Source organism: Stylophora pistillata, chromosome 10 (assembly GCF_964205215.1).
Source record: "Stylophora pistillata chromosome 10, jaStyPist1.2, whole genome shotgun sequence".
NCBI lineage: Eukaryota > Metazoa > Cnidaria > Anthozoa > Scleractinia > Pocilloporidae > Stylophora > Stylophora pistillata.
In genome coordinates, this window is record NC_142528.1 from 23,631,501 (window position 1) to 23,652,143 (window position 20,643).

Genomic DNA, 20,643 nt, shown 5'->3' on the forward strand with positions numbered 1-20,643 from the left:
AGTCCTATTCGAATGAAGAATCGAAGAAAACAATAAAACAGTTAGTCACCTTGTAGTGAGAAGCTACGTAAAGAGCCATGAGCCTTTGCAAGAAGACTTCGGACGCTTTGTGATAAGAAAACAATGTATCCCGATTGACGTAATATCTAATGAAAAACCAGTTAAGAGGTGCGAAGCTTGAAGACGTTTACTGTTAAAGTAATGGTAAATGACGAGAACTATGTACAACGAGATCAAAATGTAGGCATAATTAGCCTGTTGCGGGCTTTCAGTCAGTATAAAACGGAGCGAAATAGTAAACAGCGCCAGAGTAACGGCGGAGTGAAAAGCGAGAGAGGTTTTGGTTCTTCCTTTGGACCCAAGCCTTCCTCGTTTTTTTCACTCCTCCGTTGCTATCACGCTGTTTACTAACAAAACGCTTGAAACAGGCAAAGACATTCATGTGATATAAACGAAAGTTCCCTTTCGTCGTGAGAAGTCAGTCCCTTTCTCGAGCCGATCCTTTTATTCATCTTTTGCTTTTTCTTTCTTTCTTTTTCTTCTTCCTTTTTGGCGGCCGTCCTTACCATGATACATGATAAGACTAGAAAAGCACTATCACTATCACTGCAAAGGATACAAATCACAATTTTCAGGCAGTGGACAACCAGAAGAGAGCCTCTGCACCACAGTGGCGTCCAAACAGAGAAGATGGTTTAACCATCTTTCCACCTCATCTCCCGGTGCATAACGGATGGACTCGTTCAGAGTTATTTCATGAAGACTGCGGCCCAAGGGTGTGGAGCTGTTGCCTTTATTGGAAGGACCACGAGTTGTACTTTGTTCCCTGAGCTGTTGGATCAGTTTTAAGGAGAGAGATCGGCCTGTTCCCTCATACCTGGAAGAGAACAAAACGCAGGTACGTCACCTAAGTTTAGTGTTCACCCATGCTGTTAATCTGTGAAATTTATAGTGACAATACCCCTCATCCTCTCTCATGCAGCATGAATGGACCGCATACTTATCATTCTTCACACTAAAAATACCCTCATTAAAGAAAGCTGATTGCGACCATATCACACACAAGAACATGCCAAAGTAGTAAATGCCTGCAGCCTTACCCATTGACTGTTGATGACAAAAACACAAGGTATGGTCCCATAAGTTCTTTCACCAAAGGCAGTGGAATGGCAGCAGCTTCATCAATAACGACCAACTCTGCTTGGCCAAGCTTGTGGGCGTCTGATGGGTGAATGTACTAAAAAGGAGAGTTCGTAGTTAAATTTTTGAGGTGTAGAACACTGCAGTCGGTCTACTTTTCTGATCTTCAGCAAGAGAGTAGCCCTGGGTGTCGTCAACTACAGCACCGTGACTAATGGTTTGAAAGCCTGAGTGGCAGTCACCATCCAAATCAAATAAAAGAAATATTATAACATGACCTGTACGGCGCCTTCATTAGAAAACATTAGACAAACTCCGCTCATGAAATCTGCGCACAATGGCCCGGGTGGGGTCATAAAATAGCCGTACGCCTCCTCCCATTCTCCCCACCCCCCCGCACAGCCTCTTCAGCCGCGCAGCTTCCTTTCTTCTATCAGCTCGCACCTCGGGGGGGGCCGCATGGCTTTTTCCGGCACTGCTTACGCCATCGTGTACGACCCTCGTGTATGTACGTGCATTTTTATCTAACGTTTTCGATAAAAGCAAGCGCGGGGCCGTATAGGTCCGCACTTTTACACTCTAATTGAGGGTCTGTCATCACAGGTAGCATTGATAGTAATAAACATTCTACTTTGTTACCTGGATTGTTTGTCGATGGTCCCTGAAAATATTCACTCGCACAACTGCTTTGTTGAACTCTGGATTGGTTGACTGCACAAGCTCATAGTCTAGATGTTCCTGTTGTTTATTACAGACATTGTTAGCGTTGATTGTTAATTCTCTCTTATAGCTGCTACACATTTCCTTGTAAATTAGTTACAAGAATTTGGTGTTAGATCAAGACAACAACTTCTACCTGATAAGTCTGTGTACTCTCATCACCTGTTTGCTGGATAATGTATGGATATTATAGGGAGAAGTTGCTTGTTAATCACTTCTAGCAGTTAAAGGGTGAACTAATTAAAAATAATTAATATCAATATTGCAACAGATTTCTTTTCCATACCTGAAATTCCAGGGCATCAAACCCTTTAAAGACAAACTCAAACAAAGTGTGCAAGTTCTCTGGACTTGGTGATGTCACAAACATGTTTGAGTACCTGCAAGACAGAAACACAAAAGAACTTCAACTTACTCCTCTTGATAAGCTGAAAACGAGAATGATACCAATGAAAAGTGATTTTCAGATATGTGACACGTTTAAATTCGGTTAAGAAACGATCCTTGCAGGTGAGATGCAATTTAAGGAACTGGAAAACAGAAGCCTGAAAAAATTCACGCTTTCACAGGATTCCAACCTGTCCCTCTCAACTAAGCTATAAGGCCACACCCTGAGGAAAGAAGCAAAATTAGGAGGGTTCTTCTCTCATGTAGAAGAATCTGATCACCACAGTGAAATAAAATTTATTTCTGCATTAAAATTTGTAACGTTACATTCTTTTTTTAAGATCTCGCTACATCTAATACGTATTTTTTTTTTAATTTTATAGCATACCCAAACGCAACAGCAGAAGCCAATGACAGTCCTAGGGCAGCTGATTTTCCACGACCACGGGCTGCTGTTAGGGTAACTGTGCTTCTTAAGGTCTTCTCTGATATTGCTTCAATGAATTTGAGAACTGCTTTTGCCTGGAAATGTAAACAAAGGGACAGTCAAAGGAGTGTTTGTAAGTTTCTTCTATTTGAAAAAGCACAGTACATAAACAGTTACTGTCACTTTATAATGAAAGATACAAGTAAATGTACCCTTAAACGTAAGTCAGTTGAGAGCATTTTTGTCCAATTAAATTAGACTTTGACCTTTTATGTATCTTTCACTCTTTTGCAATAATGCAAAGCATTTCTTGCCCTGTTCTGGAGGACACTGGCAAGGGCTTCACTAATGTTTTCTGCAGGAGGGCAACTGGTTTTCACAGGCGGGCAAAACTCTTTGAACTGAACTTCTTTACTGGATAAACTTTCCTCCAGACCGTCAAATCAGGTGGGCAAAACCGTCCTCACAACCGGTCAATTTGCCCGGTGCCTGGCCCTTAATGAAACCCCTGCACTGGTTGCTAAATATCAACAGTAATCCAAGCAAGAGTTCAGTGAGCCCCCCTCAGTGAGCCCCCCTCAGTGAGCCCCCCTCAGTGAGCCCCCCCTCAGTGAGCCCCCCTTAGTGAGCCCCCCTCAGTGAGCCCCCCTCAGAACTCTAAGAGGTGCATGTTTGTTGATAATATTAAGAAATACATCCTCAATTCTATCTATATTGATTGACAATTATTCACTGAAGTGGAGGTGAATAGCAGTGGATGTTTACCTGCTGCAAAGCATTGAGGTACAATAGATATCCACCACTTTCACCAACACTGAGGTGAATAATTGCATTAGAATATTCCACACAGATATCAATCAAAAAAATTAGTTTATTTCTTTCAATATACCAAAAATGGTCACAAATTAAACTCATGATGCACGATTTGGTCTCGTCCACTACTCGGAGGTGAATAGTACTACTAATAGCACTTAATAGCACTCTTCCTTTGTGCAGTATCTACTGTTACTAATTTCTGTTTTCTTCCACTAACCAGTGAACCCAAGAGTAGCAGCCAGTTAGCCCCTGTACCAAAATAGAGGTCCACTGTCTACCAGTACCCATATCAATAAATGCACACCTCAGGTCAGTTCTCCAGATATGAGTATGGGATGGGTATGCGCACACATGTGAAATAGGTATAGGTACAGGATAGGTCAGTTCTCCAAATATGGAGATGGGTATACGTACACAAGTCAAGTGAAATATGGATACAGGATAGGTCTAGGTTAAATGTCATCCTGTTACCAAAGTATAGGACCTTTGTTATCCGGTGACCAAATTTTGGGCTGATGGTTATCAGGGCAGGGGCTCTTGTAAGTAGATGTTATTAGGAGTTTGAATTTTTTCTCACCATTTTTGATCAAATAATTTAACCAAAAATACAAATCAATGTACATGCATAATTAACATAGAAACTGACCTGATCAAGAGTGTGGCAACAGTTAACAATACCTCCAACAGGTTGTGTGTCTTGCAATGATTCTTTCAAACTCTTAAGCTCAATTTCATTTGCATTCATAGATTCTTCCTGCAAGAAAAAATAAATGGCATAGGCACATATTTTCACTAGCCTGTATGACATCTACATTATTTTTTTATCTAAATTTGCTCTGAGCCGATTTGCTTTTATTGGTTAACCTTTTGTTAGCAAGTCTGTCTCAGCATGCTATAATGCTGATAATTACATGACTAGTATCTAAACTTTAGTACCCCCCTTAATTGTAAGTTGGCACCCCCTTGAAAACTGATTGTTAAGGATATTTTAATTCTTTAATTTGTGTTAAGATCTTCAAGGATCTGCCAATTTCTTGGCAATATCTTGAGGATCTTTCCATGATCTTTCAATGATCTTTAAAGGTCTTAACAAAAATTTTGAAGATCCTTGAAGAAATGTTATAAAGATATTCATGGAGATCCTCAGTAGGATCCTCAAAGGTCCTCATAAACATCTTTTGGGATCTGTCAAAGATATTCGCCAGCTGGAGGGTAGATCCCCAATTATTGATCCTCAATCTTTCAAAACTTTGGGGATCAAGGCTTGAGTCAATTTTCAGGTTTATAATGAAAAGCAATCAAGAAATAAGCAAGTGGAGTTTCAAGGCTTTTGAGACCAACAAAGAAAAAGAGTTTAATGCCATTGATTTTTCCCACCATTTGAAACTTCTAAGCTTACTCTACTTCATGTGAATAAAATCATTACCACATTCATTGTGCCAGTGCCTTGCCTCTTTAACACTTCCACAACAATATGGAACAACTTCATCTTCACTGTCAACTACCTCTCCTTTGAACTATGAATGAACATTACTATCACAGTTACCTTTGATTTAGGTGGTAATGCAGTGATTGATAGAGTATGAGAAGAAATGGGGAGAATGTTCAACTGGTCATCAATAACCATGCAATTCTTATTTGAGGTCAGCGACAATATGAATCTGTTGAAGGCAAAAAGAAAAAGGGATACATTTCTTACGTTAAAAGCAAATTTCAAGAACTGAAAGATGTATAATATTTATATGCAAATAAACAAACAGCTGTAACTGCTTTAAAAGATTCACAAATCAGCCCTTTAACTTCTGAGAGTGCCTGCCCTCTAATTAATCCCAACAATACCATCTTTGAATGAAGAATTAAGGTCATGACAATAATGGAAACAACTGCCAATTACAGAAGCCCAGCAATGTTTTGAATAACTTTCCACTTCAATACCATAAGCAATACATGTAAAGAGAACAGTATGGAAAATATATATACTGATGTTAGGGTGTAGTACATTAAGATTAGGGGCTTCTGCTTCTTTTTCATATTTAAGTACAATCATGTATGTCTACAATGTATATTGTGACTTAACAAGTATCTTAAGAATTCAAATAATTTTTCTCCTATCTTACAATAACATTTATGGATATAAAAACCATTATTTATAATTTTTATGCAGCAAAATACAAATAAACCAAAACAAAAAAGCACCACTCAGGTTCTTTGGTCTGCGCAAATGCTGCCTGAAATCAAACCCAATCCAGAGTCTGTTTCTTCCCAACCGTTTATTTATTCATTTACTTATTTGGTTATTTATTTTATTTGCCACTTACACACACAAAAATAAATTACAGTTGTTTACAGCAATCTAAAATAATAACTATAATGATATTATTTTACAACAATCTTTACTTAAACTAGATAAAATTAAATTTAGGGTCATTTAGAGATAGTGGGGCAAGGAAACCCAGCAAAAGCTAGAAGCTTAATCAAGCCTGGGTTCCACACTCGATGTAAAAGATAGATTTGCTAACTGTGGACGGGCAAGTTTAAATTAGTTTTCTATCAATAAGAATTTTTTAAGTGAAGTCTTCAAGATGGAGAATCTGTGGGATAAGATAAGATCACACGGAAGGGAATTCCAAACCTCTGGACCTTGGTGCAAGATTGTAAAGGTCAAAATTAAATGTACTCTGATCATGTGGAGAGTGTAGTCCTGAGGATGACTAGCGTTGGTAGTAGTGACTGACATTTCAACAAACTGTGCAGAAGTCAGCATCAGCGTCTGATGATGACTCCTGCTTCCTCTGATGATGATGTTTCAACAACCTAAGCTGAAGTCATTACCACAGTCTGATGATGACTTTCCCTCAGGTTGTCGAAACATCAGTCGCCACTACTGACAACAGTCCTTCTTACGACAACACTACCAGATGATCAGACTACATTCTCACATGTTACTCCTAGGTTCAAATCATGTACTGAAAGTGCAAAATGTAAGTTGCATGAAACATGCAGCAGCTGGACAAAGAAGGAACAAACCTTTCATTAAATCTTCCAACAACATCTTGATGAGACTCTGTTCTATATCTAGAATGGACATCCTAAGAAACACATTTAACATACACTGTAATCCAAGTATTGTCAATCTACATGAAGCACCTAAGGTCTGAGGCTTTCACTCAACACATTACAATAAAGAAGCTAATTTGATAAACTGACAGTATTTTGGTGGCTGGATTTCAATGACAGAACTTTGTTTGTTAAATAAGACTTAGTATTGCTATCAATGTCACCTTAACTGCCATATACTTGTCAAACTATTTCCACTTAACAAATTTCAGCATTACATATGGCATATCAACATATCACATATCAATATTCCTATCCTAGCAGTACACGGGAAATTTGTTTTAAGGGACCCAGTTAACAGTCTGGCCTGCCATAAGTCTTTTATAGCTAGGTGGTGGAGCCCCAGGTTTGGGGCACTTTGAGTTATTTTCCTCAGATCATACCGTCCTATGTCATGCACTAAATAACATCCCCTTCCTTTTATTTCCACAGTAATTAAAAAAAATTATCAGAACACAATTAACTGTGCAAACTGTTTGAATACACACTGCATATCAATTATAAACTACGTAATTAAATGGATCATAATGAAATGTAAAAATTTGATTAAAAAAATCTTACCATGGCAAGAGTGTAAAGCTGTTGCAAGGATGACATTGTTCTCAGCAGAAGCACTATCAAACCACCTCCCTCAACTGTCTCCACAGTTCGGGCCAGTAGATTTGGTGTTAAAGCTTCAAAATCCTGTACCAAACACGATAAGGGAAAAAATGCATAGAACAAAATCATACTTCAATAATTATCTGTAAGTAAGTAGCATGAATGTACTTCAGTTATGGAAATAATTATTTGTGAACTGTGATTGCCTTATGGTAAGCCAACCAAATTCAGAGTTTAAATCACAGCAAAGGTTTCTCTGTTATTGTTCTCAATATCTATCTCCACCTTTGGTGGAGATAGATATTGATATATACCTCAATATCTATCTCCACCTTTGCAAATGAATGGGTATCACCAAATTGAAAAAGAAACCTGCTAAAATGCAAGGGGGGAGGGGGTAAGTTGTTGTGCACTAGCACCCCAACCAAGAGAGTGGAAACACTCCACCTTTGGTCAGTCAATGGTAGGAACCTGGGTAGGCTCTTACCAATAGTGTGGTCAAAGGAACATAAGTTGACTTTACCTTCAGTTGATCTAGTAAATATCTGTAGACTTAGTATATTTATTGAGCACCTAACAAATGGCACAGAAAGCAGTGTTTACAAGGAGTTTCAAGTGAGAATGCATTCTTATGAAAAAGGAAATTGATTATCTTGCCAACCTGAAGCACACACATGCCATATGTATTTCCAAGTATCTTGTGGGTTTCAGCATAGTAACAATAGCGAATATTTGTAGCAGATACAAACAACTCAAATGGGTCATCCTTCTTTAGATCTAAGGTTCCACTCTTGATTTTCTTTTGCAATTGTTTCATCCTTTTCTTTCTGTGACTGATAAAGAACAAAGATATGCATAGTTTAAGTAATTAGTACTAACAGTTTTAACCCTACTTGTAGCCTAAGATATTCACCTTATTACTACATTTTACAATGTTATCAGATTGATATTGTAAACTGCGATTTGAGATTTACAAAAACTAAATTAACTTTGTAGTGTATGTTTTCCAGGACACACACAGGTTTTATTAGTCAAATGACTTGTATGTGTTACATGTAGGAGGCACCATAATCCGGTTCGACATAATAGTTCTGTTTCCCATTTCATGAATGTTATTTGTATTATAATATGCTGAAAATTGACTCATTAATATAGAAAAGGGCCCCACACAGGTTGACTTCAATTAAATTATTATTGAATGTACTTTAAAGGCATGTCAGATTGTTGACCTAACAAAGATGTTTATCTTAGGAAGCAAAGCACATACATTTCAGGAAATTGTAGTTACTGACTGACATTGGCATTTGTTTGGAAAAATTTTCCTCATGAGTGACAGCCCATTAAAATTACACAATTGCCATAATAAAAGAAGCCACATTACAAAATTTTATTACCTACTAAATCCCAGTTCTTTCTTATAACACCACAGAACTGTTGGTCTTGCTTTGACTGCTGTCTTGGATAGCATGTGATGAAGGATTACAACCTAAATAAAAAATCAATAAAAGCCATATTAGACTAGTACTGGTTGCATGTCTTGAAAAATCCATGTCTATATTTTCATTGTACACTGCATATTCCCTAACTGATCTGTGTGCACAAACAGAAAGAAAGATATTGGTCAAAGTGATTGCTCGAAGGATTAGCCTGATCTATTCTTAACAAGTCCTGAAATTACAACAGACATGCTTGCATAACCTGTGTGTACATGTATGCTCAGAGAGAAGATTCCTGTTCATCCCTGATCATCAACATTGTGATATCAGGTCTAAGAAGTTAATACTTGCATTCATCATTGCATTAGTACAAAGTCATAGAGATGCGCATGTCATAAAAACCATTGTTTGGGTGCATTTCGTTAATGATTCAGCTGTTCTGTTTAATCTGTTTGTCCTCATCAGAGCAGTACAAGTCAGTTAATGACAGGTACCATCTCTTCCAATGCTTAATATTGTCTCAAGCTTGTCACATGGCAGTTTTGCCAGAACAGTTGCACAGTTGTTACAGAAAGTTTTTTCAAGGAGATATTTTTCAAAATCTGTTGTCCCACGGTACGTTACTCACAGAGGAGATAAATCCAAATCGTTGTCACGGCATGTAAATTTTAGAATATTAATTTAGATCTAAAATAAGATTCAGGTAGAACACTGAATCATTCAATTTGCAAAACGCATACGACCAGAGAGTTTCAATTCTACGATGAAAAAACCTGCCTTACTTCGAACCAGTTGAATAAGACGTACCGCTACTATTTGTATCCTCCAAATAGGATATTTTCCCTATGACGTTTATTTTGGTGAGACACTGATGAAAACAAACAGACAAAATACCCTCTAATATAATATATCCTCGTTGGCTGCAAATTTACTTGATGATACTAGACTTCAGAACGACCTATCAAGCATCGTTCAACTTACTTGATCTCTTCCTTTATCGCCCACAATAACAAACAATGATCGCTGTTTCTTCTGGACGCCATTTTCAATCAAAACTCGGATGCGATTGTCTACCTTCTTCAGCACCATTTTGCTAAGATCGCTCAGGTCTCCACGTGGTGCAAAATGTCTGTCATGTATGCACATCCGAAAACAAAACATTCGGGGTAACCTACATGACGAAAGATTAGACAAGGCTCTTTGGTCAGCGGAGCCTTTCGAAAACGTGATTGTTGCGAATCGATTACTCTTAGGATCGAGAAACTCTGAATTTTTTGATAAAAATGGAGCCGATCTTGCCGGCTTTTATCGATGTTAAGGAGCAGGATCAGGTAACCTTCTAATTATTTCATCTTTCTAGTCATTTCAAACACTCAACGCTTATTTTTGAAGCTGGACTATCAGTTCGTAGAAAAACTTTTTCGGTCACATGTAGTCGAGGAAGTCCCATTATAAAAGTAAGACGATTTTATCTTTTCCCCTTTATCTGATATATTCCTAAATGTAGTGAAAATGCTTTAAGTAACTTGAAGTTATTATGCGAGGGAACATCAATTATTTCATGAATTTTTAAAGTCACATTAGACGGCTGCAAGCATAAACAGCTTTTGCATCTAATAAATGCATGTACAGTCTATAATTTTAAACTTACAGTTGTTATCTGCCCCAATTTCTTGCATGGTGTAACCTTTCTATTTTTTGTGTGCATTTTAATGTTTACATGTCCACGAGAAAAACAAAGGGAAGCAAAATAAACTTAGGAGTGATACTGAACCTCAACAAAATAATAAAACTGAATGGTACCTCTTAAATGAAGTTCATTTTTTCCCTAGACGATTATTAAAAATGGTAAGCTTTTTCTAGCTTCCTTTAGGAGTCACAAACATGCTTAGGGTTTCCTTCTTATACCACACTCTCAAATGTAAAAATGCTAATGATCACAGAAGTTGACTTTTTTCCATGACTGAGAAAAAAAATTTCATTTTGTTGTTGTTCAAACTAGGCTCAGGAAATTCGAGCTTATCTTAAGTCCTGTGGGGCTGATATAAATGAAGAAAGCATGTCTCCATTACATGAGGATTTGGAGCAGCTGTTGATAGCATGTGACATTAACTTTAGGACAGAAGCAGGTAATGTGCCTCTATAGTTACTGTATAATTATGTTTTAAATGATTGAACTAGGGAATAAATTTGGTGAGGAATTTCTATGTTCAGCTGAATATACAGTGAAGAATATGATCTTGCATGTAATTTTGAGAGTGTTCCAAAGCCAGTTTTATGGTAGGCACGTTGGCCTCATGGTTAGTGTGCTCGACTCCGGATCAAGTGGTCCGGGTTCGAGCCCTGGCTGGGGACATTGTGTTGTGTTCTTGGCCAAGGCGCTTTACTCTCACAGTGCCTCTCTTCACCCAGGAGAATAAAATAGGAAGTAATGAATTTAAAGTGCACCTAAACCCAAAAAAATTTTTTTCGCTTAACGAAATAAGTGTATTTTTTGGAGTATTTCTGTGCAAACATTTTTTTATTTGCTCAAATCTTCAATTTTCTGTGCCCAGTCAAAATACAGAAAATCGGCCGCCATCTTGCCCCATGACCGAGTTTAAAGAGGAATGGCTCTAGCAGGTAATGTGACATCAAATCGAGAACACGAAAGTCTGCATTTCACACATTTTCACTATTGTCCGAAAATATGCCGACCAAGTGTGTTGTATAAGGATGTAGCAACATGCGAAATTTGCAAGAGGGTATCGCTCTTCATAAATTCCTCATACAGCACACCTAGTTGGCATATTTCGCACAATATCGACGACAACCTTCCCAAACAAGTGAAAATGTGTGAAATGCAGACTTTCGTGTTCTCGATTTGATGTTACATTACCCGCTAGAGCCATTCCTCTTTAAACTCAGTCGTGGGGCAAGATGGTGGCCGATTTTCCATATTTTGACTGGGCACAGAAAATCAAAGATTTGAGTAGATTAAAAAATTTTTGCACAGAAATACTCCAAAAAATAAGCTTATTTCATTAAGTGAAAAAAAAATTTTTGGGTTTAGGTGCACTTTAATGCTGGGGGTAACCCTGCGATGGACTAACATTCCATCCAGCAGGGAGTAGAAATACTCCTAGTCGCTTCATGCTTCGGAAACTGGAGTTAAGCACCAGCCTGATGGGCCACCTGGCTTATAAGCAGGCTTTACCCTGCTTTAACTACCAAAGCCAGTTTTTTCATCACAATATTTACCTTTTAGTTTGGCAATTTTACCCCCTTACTCCTAAGAGGGATCAGCATCTTAATTCTCTCTACAATGTCACTCCTGAATAACACATTATGGTCACAAGAATGAAGGAAATGATCACTGGCTAAAGAAGCTCTTGATTGTTAAACAAATTCTCCTTGTCAGCACCTAAAGAAATGCATAGAGAATAGTATGGAGAATATGCATACTGATGCTATGGTGTAAAGGGTTGAGGGGTTGTCAACTGCAGTAGATAGTTCCTGGAAGTTCCTTAATGGAATATCTGTAATCTGTCCTCTTTAGATGTCATTGAAACATTAATAGGAGATAAATGTTTATGAACAGGTTATTTACTAGAGAAGGAAATTCTTATCTTCTAGAATTGGGGAAAATTTGCATGTCTATCGTGTGGATTATATAAATAATCATGTACTGCTAAGCATTAATGGTTCCAAAATCCAGTTGTTTTGCTTTTATTTTCTTTCCTTTAAGAACTTGAAGGTGTCATGAACAGCCTTCTTTCCCTGATATTGATTGTGACAGAAAAAAGAGATGACTTAATCAGAAAATTTTGTGACAAAGTGGCTGAAGTTACATCTGAAGAGGACACATCTCTGACCAGACTTAGAATGTAAGCAATCTTACAGGCATGGTGATTTTAGTTTAAATAGAAAAATAAGTAATTTTTTTTTTCTACAGCATGTCAATGGGCAACATTGCCTAATAATTAGTGTATGAATTTATGTTTACAATACCATTTCAATATAGATGGTTAATAAGACTTAAAGGTAATTGTTTTTACAACATCTGTACACCTCAACCTATCAGAAGTTCAGAAGGACAGCATGTAATAGTGATTATTACACAACTCGGGAAGTCAGAGGGCCAATAACTAAAATCAGCCAATGCCCTATTGCTCTAAAATCAGCCAAATGCTCTATTGCCGGTCAATATTCTCTCAGTATTGGACCAGGCACTGTCCCGAATGGTCCCGAATGATACCGCACTCGTGTCCCTTTGAACTTCAGTCATCTAATAAATCTCTTATTAACCAAGCTTGCTCAGGACTGTACTGGAAAAATATCGGCCCTCAGTCTTTTTGTATGGACCTTGCTGCGCTCAGTCCATACTGCTAAGACCTCGGGCTGATATTCTCCCAGTACGGCCCTCGCACTTGGTTAATAAGATATATTTATTTGAGGTGCAAGTGTCCTCTAAAGAGGAGGCACACATCTCCATTTACTATTAATTTTTCTTTGGATTAGCTTCAACCACCAAGTCCAGTTAAACAGTTTGGAGTGGAGAACACAAGCAATAAGCACTAACAACAAATTGTAAAACCAAATTTTCAGCAAAGGGCTGAGCCCTCCAGGGCTCAACACCAACTTCTCAACTTACTAGCCAAGTGGCCAGAGACAGCTTAAATGTTACGACAATTTCAGTTTGTTTACTAGCCAAACTGGATTGTGGAAATGGAAAACCACTCTCCAAGACTGAATTTCTACTAGACTAAGTCTGTGGTTAGTTAGCTACCATTAGTGTTGAGCCCTGACAGTTGGTGCAATGTATTTCCATATGCATGTAAAGTGACTCAGAATATGAGCTTATAATCAAAGATGAGAGAACCATTCACAACACTAGAAATACAATATTCAGAGTTGAACATTTAATAATTGCTGATAGCCTCTCTGTTAATTTGATAAATAACAGACTAAGCATCCTGCTAAACGGGCTTCATGAAAGAGATCCTGTCCGTTATGATGTTTACTGCACACAGGTAAAGGTTGCAGGAAAAGCTGGTTTGATTGATCAGATAAACGTATCTTTGGATCAGGTAGGTGGAGGAAAACTATTGCTTTTGAGTTTTTTCTTATATTTTTCTTATGTACCACTGATGCTTTTTATAATCCTTTAAATATGTTTGCTTGTGAGCGATTGGTTTACATAATTATTATTATTAATAAAAATGATCTCACATTTTGTGTCATGTTTCTGCTTTTTCAGGTTAGGAGTTGGCTAAATATGTGGGAAGTTGATGGAATGAAGGCCAGAAAAGTATACAGATTGCTTTTTGATGCCTTGACAGAAGACAGACAAAGGCAAGTCTGGAATTACATTTTTACCATCCAAATGCTTAACTTGGCATAATGATCATGCTACTTCTTTTAAAAAAAGTTCAACTGAAGTAATTTGCAAGTAAAGTCAATCATGTTGCTTTAAAAGCACTGAACTAATTTATAGCTCTCTTCCTGTGGTCACAGAAACATAAAACAGGAGGCAGAATTTCTTTATAAAACTGTGGTTAAGTAAATCTCTCCTATCTTTTATATTCTGTTGATGAGTTTAACTTATAAAGAGGCACAGTTTTTGATGAACACTTTGCTATTCACTCAAAGAATGAAAGAAAGAAAGAAAGAAAGAAAGAAAAAAGTGGACAGAAGATGTAAAGAGCTTTACAGACCATTAGGCCCACAATTCTTGTAACTTTGACAATATTTTCAGCATTAAATTGCTTTTTCAATTGAGAATCATTAAACCAAAACCAAAGTAAATGTAATCACAACAGCAAATCGGAAGAAAGGAAAATATGCCTTTAAGAACCAATGAGAACTAAAAGTGAAAATAACCAAACTGCCTTTAATGCTCGGGAAAATGCGGGCAAGTAAGGCATAATTGGTTTAATTTAGTTTTGCATCTGATTGGTTGAGACTGTGGCGCGAGTTTTCTGGACCAATCACAGAATGAAATAAAGCAAAAACAAAGCAATCCCAGATCACTTTCAACACTCCATTGAAAATTGCTCTAAATTTGAACCTTTTCTTTTTTGTTTTGTAAAAGTGAGGAGGCCACATCAGTCATGGTAGAGCTTCTCAGGACATATACTGATGAAAATGCATCTGAAGTTAAAGATGATGCCAAGAATTGTATTGTGAGTCTTTTGGGAAGACCAAATGTCCTGATCATGGATTTCCTTCTGACACTTCCACCAGTTGCAGCACTGCAAGGGGAACCAATTTACAAGGTACAGCCTTTAAAACATGGTGATCATGAAGTGTTTAGCCCATAGAACTCTTTTGTACAGCTGTACATGCAAAATCAGTACTAAAAGTGAAAATAACCAAACTGCCTTTAATGCTCAGGAAAATGTGGTAATTCCAGGTAATTTCAATGAAAAACCAGAAAATAGTTTGAGTTTTTATCTGATATATTGATTGTTGCCAAAGTTTGCTAAAGTTTGTTAAAGCAACAGCAAAGTTAGGAAAAGAAGTGCATTCTTGGATGACATACTTGAAACAATGTTAATACCTAGTTCTTATTAACCGAGCTGGAGGTCTGTATGGGAGAATCTTCACCGAGGTCACCAGTACAGACTGAATGCAGTGAGATCTGTACCAGCGACTGAGGTCAAGATTCTCCCATACAGACCGACCTAACTCGGTCAATAAGATGTTTATTATATGGCTGTGTCTTATATGCCAATTTTTATATTCTTCTAGAACAGTCTAGATGCCGGTCTAGATGGGAAAAACTAGACTGCTTTCAATATTGATTTCAGCCAATCAAATTTGTGAATTCTGTAGTTCCCAGTCCTTGTGAAACACAGCCATATAATAATTATCAATATAAATAAATGTTTAAGAGTGACCAGCCTTTAATTTCTCTTTACAATGTCACCCCTGAATGGAATGCGTAGGTCACAAGAATAAAGAAAATGATCACCAACTAAAGAAGCTCTTGATCAGTAAACAAATTCTCTTTGTCAGTGCCTTAGGAAATATGTAAAGAAAAGTATGGAGAATATGCATACTGATGTTCGAGAGTGGGGGGTTAGCACAGTGACAAGTGATCCTGAGTTTTGTGGCAACATTAGGGCCCTGCATATCTGGGTCTGTTTTGCCACAAGTTTGCTAGACACATTTCTGCATAACTTGCTCTCAATTGCCTTCATCGAAAAACTTTTAATGTGCCTGTTTTTCCATTCTCTTAGCTACTGACCATCTTTGTTTCTGGGAAACTTGCTGACTACATGGAATTCTATGAAAAGAACAAAGATTTTGTTGATTCTTGTGGTAGGTTCTTATGGATAACTTTATGCATGTCTAACATAAATGAACATAGTACTAGCCTGCATGCAGGCGGATTTTGGTGGGGCAAGTGGATATTCCCATCGGTTGTTCAGGCCACCATCTTGAACTAGAAAAACAGTGGAGAGTTGGGGTGAGGTAAAAAGTTTACCCAGCTAGTGGGAGGGAGAGAGAAAAATTTGGTAAGGGGGAGGGGGAGGGGAAAAACCCCGTCCCCCCACCCACTCCGGCATTCTCGCCCCAATTCTCCCGGTCTGCAGCAAATCCAACATGGCGGCTAAACACTCGAAAGATGAAAACCACCTAACATAGTATGCATCATCTTATTGGACAATGCAGTTTTCAAGTAGATGCTTTAACAGATTTTAGAGCCCACATTTGATCTGGTTATGTCATAATAGCATTGGAACGCATTTTTTTCCGGGCTCTATAACATGATGAAGCCTCTCGTGATGCTGGGAGAATACAAGGAAAGCTTAGAAATCATCAGCTGAAGGCGAGTGACTCGTAGGCTGTCTTCATTTCCTCCCAACTTCCCCCGGGGCTTTATCACGTTGTAATAATTATCCGGAAAAATGTGTTCCGTGCCAGAAAGTGGAAAAGCTCTTTGTTTGTTAGGTAGTGCATGCTTGCTACTCAGGCTAATGAGAATTAAAGTTTGCGGCTTTATTAGGGCTATAGATATCTGGGTTTAAAAAACAAAAGTAAAAACGTTGCAGGGTGTAATGGAGCAGGGATCGACACTAATGGTAGCCAACTAGCCACAGACTAGTAGAAATTCAGTATTAGCAAGTGTTTTTTTTTTTATTTCACCAGCCAGTTTGGCTAGTAAACAAACTGAGATTGTCATAACATCTAAGATGTCTCTAGCCACTTGGCTAGTAAGTTGAAAAGTTAGTGTCGAGCACTGCTGCGTGTGTTGATATCTGAAATTGTTACTTTGTATTGTTCAGGTTTGACACATGAGAAGAACCTTCACAAAATGCGAGTCCTAACTTTCATGTCACTTGGGGAAGCAAAGTCAGAGGTGCATTTTGACGATCTCTGCAAGGAACTTAATATTAGTGTGGATGACATTGAAGAATTTATCATAGAGGGTATGGTATTATTTCACTCTACACTGTAATGTCTGCCGAAAGTCAAGGGGTGTGTTTTTCTGTAAGGTAAAGATAAAAGGATAAGATAAGATAAAAACTTTATTCACGTGTTGGGTAAATCTGGCTTACATTTACGTAAACTAATTGTGGACACCTAACTAATAGTGAATTAAAAGTTAAGGATTATGATTAAAATCCTAAATCCTGTAAGTCCCTCATTGTAGGATGCTTAATTAACTACTGCATAGTGTACAATTTTTACAATTATCTCCCATCATTCCCATCAGGTCTAATTTTCGGATTTTCGTTTTAAAGGTATTTAAAGATTCTGAGTTTTTGATTTTCGTTTCTAATCTGGGCCAGAGAAATGGACCCAGATATCGTAAACTATGTTTTCCGTACGTCACGGTATTGAATCTTAGTATAACAAAATCTGAGTTTCTTAAGCTATAACGGTTGATGTTATTGTTTTGGAATATTTCTTTAATGTATAAAGGACAAAGTTCGTTCTTTACTTTGTACATAAGAACGGCAATGTCTTGTAATCGCCTGTTTTTTAACGTGGGTAGCTTAACCAACTTTAGTAACTCGTCAACTTCGTGTATCACGTAGCTCCTTTTTCTGCCTTTAAAAGCACACACAACCCACAATTCCCCTATTCGCTCCAACGAAGGGCTAACGCTCGAAACGTCAGCTTTTGTAATCATTACGGTGGCTAATTTACCATTTCAACTTTGTTGATATATCCAAATAACTTCGTGTATTTGTTTGCTTGTTTGTTTGGATTTCAAACCATACGCCTTAAGTCAACTTAAATGGTGTAAAGGCTGATAGTTTCTAAAGAAACTGTTTGGCGCTGCGTCGGTGGGGGTAACGAAATAATTTGAATATATCAACAAAGTTGAAATGGTAAATTGGCCACCGTAACGATTACAAAAGCTGACGTTTCGAGCGTAGCCCTTCGTCGGAGCGAATAGGGGAATTGTGGGTTGTGTGTGCTTTTAAACGCAGAAAAAGGAGCTACGTGATTGGTGGGAACATGGCAACGAGAAAAACACGAATTAAATGGTGTAAGCCTGGTGTGTAGTTGTCTCACTTTCTATAAATGAGAGTAAATTCGTTTACTCTCGTTTATCCGTTTATTCTCGTTTATTCGTTCATTCTGTTCTTACTTTAAATTTAAACATGCTTAACACAGAAAACATACCTTATTACGACTCAACTGACCAGGGGCCCGTTTCTCGAACGTTCCGGTGACTTATCGGGCCCGTAAATCTGTTCTGTTTTCATTCAAGGTGAGAGTTTGCGGAAAGGTTTTAGAATTACACAATAAAACTTTTCCGCTAAAGAAACAAAATGGGTTGGTTAAGATGCCAGAAACTGGTTCTCTATTATTTAAATTTTGATTCTAAAATATAGCTTTAGGCCCGTTAATTTACTGGGACTTTCGAGAAACGGGCCCCAGATACCAATCGACCTAGCTGGGCACGAAGTGTCTGGTAACCCTACCGACTACAGCCCTTCTTTAGACTACTCTCAACCGAACGACCAGCTGTTACTCCTGGTTCAAACCGTTTACTGGAATATTTTTCTCCCTTTTTACATCTTTTTGATTGCTTGATGATCACGTTTTTGTACCATTAGGTTATACTAAAGTTTGCTGTTCAAATATTTAAAGTGTCCTCTCAGTTTTATAAAAGATTTTTTTTCCTTTTGGCAGCACTTCGATCGAAACTCGTTCGTACCAGGATAGACCAAGTCAACAAGAAAGTCATCATCAGGTAAAGCAATTTGCTTTTAGAGCAGTTTTCAATCAAGTGTCGAAAAACCAAAACGAAAGTAATCACAGCTGCCTTTAAAAACAACTGTTGATATCATAAATGACAAATAAGAACTCAAAGTGAAAAACAGGAAAACTGCTTGACGCGCGGGAAAACACGGGTGACCAGGTTGAGATTGGTTTTAGTATTACATTTGATTGATTGAGAAGTGGCGCGGGTTTTCTGGACCAATCACAGAGTAAAGTAAAGCAAAGTAATCTTGGATCACTTTCAACCATCAATTGAAAACTTCTATTCTGAATGGAAGGGAATTAGATTGTCTTTTTTTTTTTCGCCCCGTTATTCGTGCCCCTTGTTGAAGTGATAAAATTCGTCTTTCGGTTTCCAAGGTAATGTTAAACGTGGCTTTCTGAAAGCAGAGGGCAATGATCATGAAAGTCGAGAATGATAAAGGGCTGCGTTGGTTTCGCTTTACTTTGCTCCGCAACTGGTCTATAAAAAAACTCGTTTTAAACATGATTAAAATTGTTCTCTCGGACAAGTGTCTTGTCAAATCCAAAATCGCTTTCGAATTCGTTGTCCTTAGACCAGAACTGAACTAATTGCTGTAGCCAATTAGAACAAAGACAAATGTCTGAAAGACCCAATCAGAATATGAGTTAAAAATTACTTGCTCAAAGGGCGGGAAAAGACAAGTGTCTTGGCAATGTTGGTTTCAGTTTTGCATCTGTTTGGTTGAAAAAGTGTTGGGAATTGTTTTGACCCATCACAGAGTGATGTCAATCGAAACTAGTGCAATTTGTGATTACTAAAGCGCTCTATGACTTATTCTTTGAAATTATCTTTACCTTCGCAGCTCAGCAACGCATCGAACATTTGGTAACAATCAGTGGCAAGAATTAAGAAATCGCTTGGAAGAATGGCGCCAGAGTTTGCAGAGTGTTGGTACAAGTCTAAAGGCTGTTGTTCCCGCTGTAGATGGCTAATTGAACCATTAAAGATTATCATAGAAATTTCAATAAGCATTTAGCTGTTGCCCGTTCTGTTCACTGTCATGCAAATTGATCCAACTTCTTCGCGAATGCTGAAGATGGCAGGTGGTTGTTGTAATCGCCGGTCTTTTCAGATATGTAGACCCCAATTTGAATCTGCTCGTTAAGAGTGAAGAAAACAGCAAAATGTGGTGTGAAATATAGAGGTCTTTACTGTGACGTCATATCCCCATGACAACGCGTTGGCGACCATCTTGAAGGTCAACCACGAACAGGCCGAATATAAGGGTTGAAAGCTGACATGGTGAATTTTGAGGCCATAGTTTCCCCTTGGGCACGTGAAGACTGCGTCCTGAGTCGTAAGTTCATTGTGTCAGTGGCAACCTTTCGACCGACTCAAAGTAGCCGTCAAGTCATTGTGGTAGTGGCTACCTCGAGGCCTAAAATTATTCTGATTAAGAAGTAGTCGTTACGTCATTTTGTCAGTGGTTACCTCACGGCTTACAATTATACCGACTCAAAGGCAGCCGTTTTATCATTTTATTAGTTGCTGCCTCAAGGGCAACAATTATCATGACCCAAAAGAGGCCGGAAAGTCCGTATGTTTGTGGCTTTTAAAATTATACTCTCACCCGGACGATCGCACTTCATTTAAACATGTTACCCCCGGGTTCAAACTATTTACTGTTTTAAAATTATGCTTGGTTATATGTTACACCGACAAACTTTGTGGGTTCATAGATTGCTCGTAGTTATTGACGAACGAAATTGCGAATTACTCTGTTATCTTAGATACCGATTACTGCGCAA

At 38.0% G+C, this 20,643-nt stretch overlaps 2 protein-coding genes across 2 annotated transcripts in view; one reads left to right on the forward strand and one right to left on the reverse strand.

Moving 5' to 3' along the window:
* The window catches only part of LOC111321465 (RNA cytidine acetyltransferase), a 21,497-nt gene extending 11,717 nt beyond the window's left edge, over nt 1–9,780 (reverse strand). Inside the window, exons 1-13 of the mRNA XM_088735697.1 lie at nt 9,625–9,780; nt 8,602–8,693; nt 7,869–8,040; nt 7,169–7,291; nt 6,518–6,579; nt 5,037–5,151; nt 4,137–4,244; nt 2,636–2,769; nt 2,147–2,240; nt 1,780–1,878; nt 1,101–1,237; nt 620–877; nt 50–146 (exon numbers count right to left, since the gene is read on the reverse strand). Coding sequence (XP_088591823.1) covers nt 50–146; nt 620–877; nt 1,101–1,237; nt 1,780–1,878; nt 2,147–2,240; nt 2,636–2,769; nt 4,137–4,244; nt 5,037–5,151; nt 6,518–6,579; nt 7,169–7,291; nt 7,869–8,040; nt 8,602–8,693; nt 9,625–9,732 — 1,599 coding nt within the window. The 5' untranslated portion in view covers nt 9,733–9,780. The remainder of the gene's footprint in view (nt 1–49; nt 147–619; nt 878–1,100; nt 1,238–1,779; nt 1,879–2,146; nt 2,241–2,635; nt 2,770–4,136; nt 4,245–5,036; nt 5,152–6,517; nt 6,580–7,168; nt 7,292–7,868; nt 8,041–8,601; nt 8,694–9,624) is intronic.
* A 45-nt stretch (nt 9,781–9,825) lies between these two features.
* LOC111321393 (eukaryotic translation initiation factor 3 subunit M) lies at nt 9,826–19,866 on the forward strand. Its single transcript, XM_022924258.2, has 10 exons — nt 9,826–9,974; nt 10,646–10,772; nt 12,371–12,509; nt 13,589–13,712; nt 13,883–13,977; nt 14,717–14,900; nt 15,867–15,948; nt 16,917–17,060; nt 18,781–18,841; nt 19,698–19,866. The coding sequence occupies exons 1-10, from the start codon at nt 9,927–9,929 to the stop codon at nt 19,825–19,827; spliced, it is 1,134 nt and encodes a 377-aa protein (XP_022779993.1). The 5' UTR covers nt 9,826–9,926; the 3' UTR covers nt 19,828–19,866.
* Nucleotides 19,867–20,643: the final 777 nt, after the last annotated feature.

Coding starts and splice junctions, on each gene's coding strand:
- LOC111321393 (XM_022924258.2), top strand. CDS start 9,927: ATGGAGCCGATCTTGCCGGCTTTTATCGATGTTAAGGAGCAGGATCAG. Junction 12,510..13,588: donor TCTCTGACCAGACTTAGAAT/GTAAGCAATCTT, acceptor GATAAATAACAG/ACTAAGCATCCTGCTAAACG. Junction 14,901..15,866: donor AAGGGGAACCAATTTACAAG/GTACAGCCTTTA, acceptor CCATTCTCTTAG/CTACTGACCATCTTTGTTTC.